Below are 7,187 nucleotides of genomic sequence, written 5' to 3' on the forward strand. Positions count from 1 at the left end.
TGTTATATTTGTCAGACACCCATCAGTTATGGTTGTGTGTCTGATTGGAAGATCTTTCATTTCAAGAAAATGTGAAATGTTTCCATGGAGATCAGCTTGAGATAGCCCAATGACGAACTGCTCAGCTATAATTTCATACTGGTTTCTATGGTTTCCAGAAAGAAGAAAATGAAGTTGTAAATTTTTTGTAATGTAAAAGGTTATTGGAAAATAAGAGATATTGCTCAAATTAATGTCATCTTCTCAGGAAAGCAACCGTTGTTATTGCAAAACATGAAAGATTTAATGATGATGTACATCATGAACTTTTCTATACTTGTAACAAATGAGGAACTATCATGATACTTAAACAATTTCCATAATTAGCAGAAACTTTTCTTAAAATGGGTTAGTTCACTGTTGAAATCTGTTGTAACAATGGTTACTAATAACTGACTTGCGTTCTCCATTTAATTTTTCTTACATCACATCTTTAAAGATGTCACATAGTGCATCTGTTAAATCAACTAAGGACATGAGTGAAAATTATGACACGGAGATATTCCTTTATTCATTATTTATATCAGAGGCCAGAACTTATACAGTTTTTGGATATTCTTGTTATTATTAATTATTTATAAGGTTGTGCCATGAATCAAGAACTAGTAAATACTAGACCTCATATTCAAATCTGATTAAAGTGGCTGCATGTAAATTAAACTGATAAAACACACACCAACCTTTTGGCCCTGTTCTCCAGCCTGACTCTTTTACTTATCAATCTTCACAGTGTTGGCATGCAGCCATGCCAATTATTTATCAATTTACCATCATCACTTGGGATAAGATCAGGGTTGTCCTTTCTCAGAAAGCAGGCAAAATTCTCAATAAGGCAGTAGACCAAAAGCCAGGAGATGAGGATTCTATTTTTATCTTCATTTTCAAGTGATTTCTCTGTCACTTAACCAAACTCAGAATCATGGGTGTATATCTATTTAACAGGGCACATGAACAGCTTACAAACTGTACAGAATTACTGTAAATTTCACATGAGAAAAGCATTAAATATTTTAACAACTTAGTATATAGATGTAAAAAACTTTAACGATTAATTCTTCACTTATTATTCATATTTAATCATAACCTAGTAGCAACATGTAGCCCTGATACCTGTTTTTCCAAAAACTAAAAAATTTGTGTCAAAATGAAGTTCTCTTCCTCTGCTGACAGCAAGCAAATGTAAGCCATAACTGTCGAGTACTATTTTCCTTGTAATAATACATAATAATGTAATTTCCCAAGAAGTGTGTGAGATAATGTAAGAATTATGTAGTGGCTGGTAATTTGATAAATGTATTCAAAACTTAGTTTTAAGATACATGGAGAACAACAAAACAACATGCATCTGGTGTTTTATCTATGATCAGAATATAAGATACAATGAGAAATATTAGAAACACTAAGATTCAATATCTAAATTTTATTATAGGAAACTAGTGGCTACAAAACTTTAATATAGTAATATAAAGAATATATGTGTGTGTGTATATATATATATATATATATATATATATATACACATTACTTAAAATAACCATGCTCTTAAAAATATATGTATATATGAGTGTTAACTATATTCATATAGATATATGTATGTGTGTGTATATATAATGTGTATATATATATATATATATATATATCTTTATCAAAATTGCTGTAGATATATACACACACACATATTCTCTCTCTCCTCTCCCCCACACACTTACACATACATTTATAAACGTAAATAGGTAAGCTTTAATCCTTATTGCAAATCAGAAAATATTCAGGGTGAAGGTAAGGAAGAAAGTAATTGTTTTAAAATACTCATTACATATCACATGCATTCCCTATCTCTACTTCCTTGTTGATACATTGTCTTGATAATGTTTTCACTCCCGTGGTTTTCACAGCAATCTATGATAGCTCCCTATCTTCAATAGCTCCAGTTTCAATCCTTCTCTAGAACTTCCAACCTGTACATCTGAAGAAAGATTAACAGATAGTATACTTTGGAAGTAAAGTGACAAGTTCTAAAGCTTATACCTGAAAGTGGACAGCTTCAGCAATACAGTTTAATTCCAAATTTGCAAGAACCAAAAAAATAGAAGAAATCCACACTCAAGCACTTCAGATAATGGAATTATCATAGAGTGTCTCTAAAACAAACATATTTATCACACTCAAATAATTCTGTTTAAATCTTAAAATATATTCTATGGGCAGTACATCAAGCTGTTTAAAGTACACAGTTGTTCATTTGCGTGGAATGCGTAATGGCCAGAGGTACAATTCTGTATTTTATCATGGGCACCAGCTAAAGGTTTGGCAGGCTGGTCAAGGAATTAGATGAAATGCTATTGGAAAACTGGTGACAACAGTCTGAAAAAACGGACTCCTCCAAATAAACACAGAATGGAAAGACATTTATGTACCATATAAATACTCACAAAAAGGATACTCAGCAGAGAAGTATCTAATAATCAGATGGACAAGATGGCCCATTCTCACGGCTTTTACTCTCTTACTCTGCCACTCTGAGTTTTCACGATGACTCAGAGGCAAAATGGATATGACAGCAGGGGTGAAGGTTATGTGTGTGGGCTCAACAAGGTGGACTTGCCCCCATAAAGGCTAGTTTGTCTGCAGCCACTGTTGAGAGCCAAATCTAGCAAATGGACAGATCAACCTCCATTTGACATCATTCCTTGGGAGAGAGGAGAGAATCAGGTAGCTAGCTGTTTGATTTCATTGGACCATTTCCATCATGGAAAAAGGTGACATTTTGTTCTCACTTGAATACACAGTTACTAACAATGTAGATATACCTTCTCTCCTGTGACTTTTCTGTGAATATCTTCATCCATGAACTTGCAAAATCCTTTATTTAGCACCATGGTACATGACAGCGCTTTTATACTGATCATGAAATTTTATTTTACAGCAAACGACATACAGTAATGGGCTCATACTTATGGGAGTCAATGATCTTACCATGTTTTCCATCACTAATAGGGTGGTGTAATGACCTTTAAAAGTGTTACTTACAACAGCAGTTGGATAACACCACCTTGCAAGGTTGAGGCATCTTCCAGGATGTTGGACATACTATAAATAACCAACAAATACATGGTTCTATTCTTCCTAGAGCCAGAATTTAGGACCGGGAATCAAGAATTTTGGAGTAGCTTCTCCAAAATTACCCCTAGTGATCCACTAGAGAAATATTTATTTCCTGTTCCCATGGTTTTTGGGATTTGCTGGTCTAGAAGTATTAAGCTTCTACTAAGAATTACAGCAATAGTTCCACTGAAATGAAAGATGAGAGTGCCACTCTTCCACAGGCAAAGGGGCTTTGTGTCCACTTTAGGGGATGGACGTAGTGAGTTTTATGAGGAAAAATTGCATCATGTTAGATGAAAGTACATTTTTGCTATTGTCTTTATTTTAAAAATAGGTATGATTAGAATAAATGTGCACTGATGTCAAGTTGACAAGGGGTGGGTTACTGTGGCTTCTGTCAGCTTAGCTAGATACGAGTTCTAATTCCCATATTTGTTCTGCCTCTCTCATTAAACAATAATTAGTATACAGAATACATAAAAAAAAAGACCCTACAAATGAGTAAGACAAATAACTGAATAGAAAATTGGCAAAAGAAACAGAAAAGTCACACACACAAAAAATAGCAAACACAGGATGTCCAACCTCATGAGTAATCAGGAAAATACAAATTAAAACATGAACTACTATTGCATACTCATCAAAGTAACAAATACTAAAATGGATGAGAACTCTGAGGAGGAGCTTGGAAGGAGCTAAGAAGGAAGGTGTACACATTGCTTGTGATAAGATAAACTATCCGACCACTATAGGGAATAGTTTAGTAACATTGATAAAACTGAGAGTGAATGTACCCTAAGACCTAGAAATTCTAAACCTAGGAAGGACCATAGAGAAACTTTACATGGTAAAAAATGGATAGAAACATGTAATATCCTTTATCTAGAGCAAAATGATATTAATATATATTTGAGATTGAAGAATAAGACACTTAAAGTTAGTAATTTAAGAAAAGGAGGTGGTCTTAATTGCCAACTGTGGTAGGTAGCCTATAAAATAACCCCCAATGATCCCTGCCTTCAGGTAATCATGTCCTCCTTTAATCTCTTCTCTTTTTGTATGGCCTTAGTGACCCACTTCTAGTGAAAGAAAAAAAAAAATAGTGGAGGTGATGGAATGTTGCTTGAAAGAATAAGTTATAAAAAGATTGTGGCTGCTTTCTTGGGGACCCTCTTTCACTCTCAGGGATGTCAGCTGTACAGTGTGAGCTGCCCAATGGAGAGACCCACATAACATGGAACTGATGTCACCAGCCAATGTCCAGAGAGGTCCTGAGGTCAACTGACAGTCATGTTAGAGAGTATGGATGTAGGTCCTCATCCAGTTCTGCCTTGAGATGATTATATGCCTATCTGACATTTTGATTGCAGAAGTGTAAGATCCTGATCCAGAGGCATCCAGCTAAGCCATCCTCAGGTTCTTGAACCACAGAAATTGTGAGATAAAATTTTAAGCCAACATATTTTGGGTAATTTGTAAAATAGCAATAGATAACTAATACGCCCCCCTATAATAACTGTAAACCCACACCCACAGTGGTAAACAAATTCCTTATTTCAGACTAACAGGGATATTGAATTATTTAAAGTCACCCATTAATTCATTAATTCAACCAATAATTTCTGAAGTCCTAATTTATCAGTCTCTATTGTAAGAATAAAGTCATGAAAGAAACAGTCCCCAGCTGTTTATGGAGTTTTGCACACAGACAATAAACAATACAATATATCTTATGCCAGATAAAGCAAATTGCTATGGAGAAAAATAAAGTAAGGAAGCAGCATAGACAAAGCCCGGTCTAAGTAGAGGTAGTAATTTTAAAAAGGGTAGCCAAAGGACTTCTCTGAAAAGATGACATGTGAACAAAACCCTGAAAAGTGTGATAGAGTGAGTCACACAGGATCTGTAGGAATGCATTCCAAACAGAAAGAAGAGCAAGTGGAAAAGTCTTGTTGCAAAAGTGAAACTGAACACTACAGCATTTTAAGGATCGTGTGAACATCTAAGGATGTTAGCTTTAACTCTGAAGTGAACAGGAGTCACTGGGCTTTAAAAAAAGGAGTGATATCCCCAGGCTAATGACTTTAAATGATCATTCTGGCTACTGTGTTTTAAAAAGATTATGTGTAGTGAAGTAGAGTTGGTAGTTTTGGAGGAAAACAAGTGTAGAAGCAAGAAGAACAACTAGAAAGTTTTTATGATAATCCCAGTGAAAGTATGGTGGTTCAGACCAGGGAAAGACGAAAACTGTGAAAAATAGTCAGATCATGAATATGTTTTAAGGAAGGGTCAATGAGATTTGCCAGACAAATTAATTCATAAGGTACATATATGTGTATATCCACTGAAGGATACCTAGGCTAAATCATTACACCAGAAGAATACATGATTTATTAATTCTACTTTCAAATATTTGTTACGCATAAACCCCTGTAATGTAGACCCACAGTTACTGCCTTACTTCCAGGCACTAAAATGATTACTTTCAAAAACATTTTAAAGGTTTCAAATATATTTTAATTTTTCAGTTATGTTATATTTAAACAAGCAGCAGAGTGCTTCAATGACAAATTGGTTTTGAAACAATTCTATATTACAGTAACTGTGGTGGTTAGTCGTCATTCCACTCTTTTGGGGTGACTCTGCCAACAGGGGACAGGTTCCACTTTATTCCAGTCTGTGTGGCTGCAAATATCCATGCAACAGCACAGAAAGTGATTCCACTGGCTAGTAAAGCATTACCATATTTGTCATGAAAATCTGGGGAGTGTTTTTTGTGGCTCTGTCTTGCCCTAATTTGCTGAATGCTTCGAATCTTGAAACTTCTTAACGCATTTCTAGCCAAGGGAAACATCATGAAAGTGTGATAGGATTGCAGTTGATTGCAGCTGCTGGTCTATTTCCTTGCAAAGAGATCTGGAAAAACAAAAGATAAGCAATGACTTCTCATATGTATTCATTTCCTCCCTCATCGAATGTTTCGCCCACACCACTTCTCAGAGTGTGGCCAAGGCATGTGAGTTTTGATATCATGATATCTGGATTTAAGTCTCAGTTCTGCCCCTGATTAGCTGTGAACTGGGGCAGTTGTTTGACCTCTCTTTGCTTTAGTTTTTTCAATGGCAAACTGAGACAATAATGTCCAACTCCAAGGAGTACTGTGAGGATTGCATGTGATAATGCATAACAACAACCACAAGATTAAATAAACACACAGTAAGTGTTAGTTTTTCTATTCTTCACAAACAGCCAATAGCTTACTCTCTAGAGACTACAAATTCATCAGTATGGCTGACAAAATGGGTAACATAGCTAAAGTTACCAATTTGCTCCACTATTCCTATGTCTACTATAAGCTCTAATTTCAGTCAGAATTACAAGGCATTCACAGAGTATGTAATAACTTCTCCTGTTCCTTTTCTCCCTCCCAATCCCCTCTTTCTCTTCCCTCATTCTTCTTCTCTACCTGTAATTCCTGCCTTGAACCCTCCTAAAGGTAAAATTCTCCTTGTCTTTTAAATCTCAGCCTAAAAATCATTGCTTCAGTGAAGTGTTCTTCAGCACCCTACACCAGGCTGAATGAGCCCGCTCTTTTCTGGGGCTTCTTAAAACTCTTCTTTCATAGCATGATGCATTGGCTTTATCATTTTTAAGACTATTTTTAGAGCAGTTTTGGGTTCACAGTCAAATTGAGTGGAAAGTACAGAGAGTCCCATATACACCCTGACTCCACACGTGCATAGTTTCTCCCTCCTATACCACAGATTTGTTACAGTCAGTGAACCTACATAACAAAAGACTTCAGACATGTCTTTTGCAAATATTTTCTCCAAGTCTGTGGTTTGTCTGGCCATTCTTTAGAGGAATTATCTTTATATTCTCCTCCAAGAGACGACAAGTTCTTCAAGAGCAAGAGACGTAAATTTGCATACACAGTAGCTGACACAAAAGCCTAAAAAGAATTTTTTGAACCAATGAGACATATAAATAAATATTAGTAGCCTCATAAGAAGTTAAAATATACACTGAGAATGAGTTATAAA

The 7,187-nt window shown here is 35.4% G+C and overlaps 1 protein-coding gene across 1 annotated transcript; it reads right to left on the reverse strand.

Annotated features, from left to right (window-relative positions):
* Positions 1-5,617: 5,617 nt before the first annotated feature.
* On the reverse strand, positions 5,618-6,585 carry LOC120588365 (cytochrome c oxidase subunit 7B2, mitochondrial-like). The gene has a single exon (XM_039845838.1). The coding sequence runs from the start codon at positions 5,999-6,001 to the stop codon at positions 5,756-5,758; it is 246 nt and encodes an 81-aa protein (XP_039701772.1). The 5' UTR covers positions 6,002-6,585; the 3' UTR covers positions 5,618-5,755.
* Between the last annotated feature and the right edge of the window lie 602 nt (positions 6,586-7,187).

The sequence above is a fragment of the Pteropus medius genome, unplaced genomic scaffold (assembly GCF_902729225.1).
Source record: "Pteropus medius unplaced genomic scaffold, Ma_sr-lr_union100, whole genome shotgun sequence".
In the NCBI taxonomy this organism is placed as follows: Eukaryota; Metazoa; Chordata; class Mammalia; order Chiroptera; family Pteropodidae; genus Pteropus; species Pteropus medius.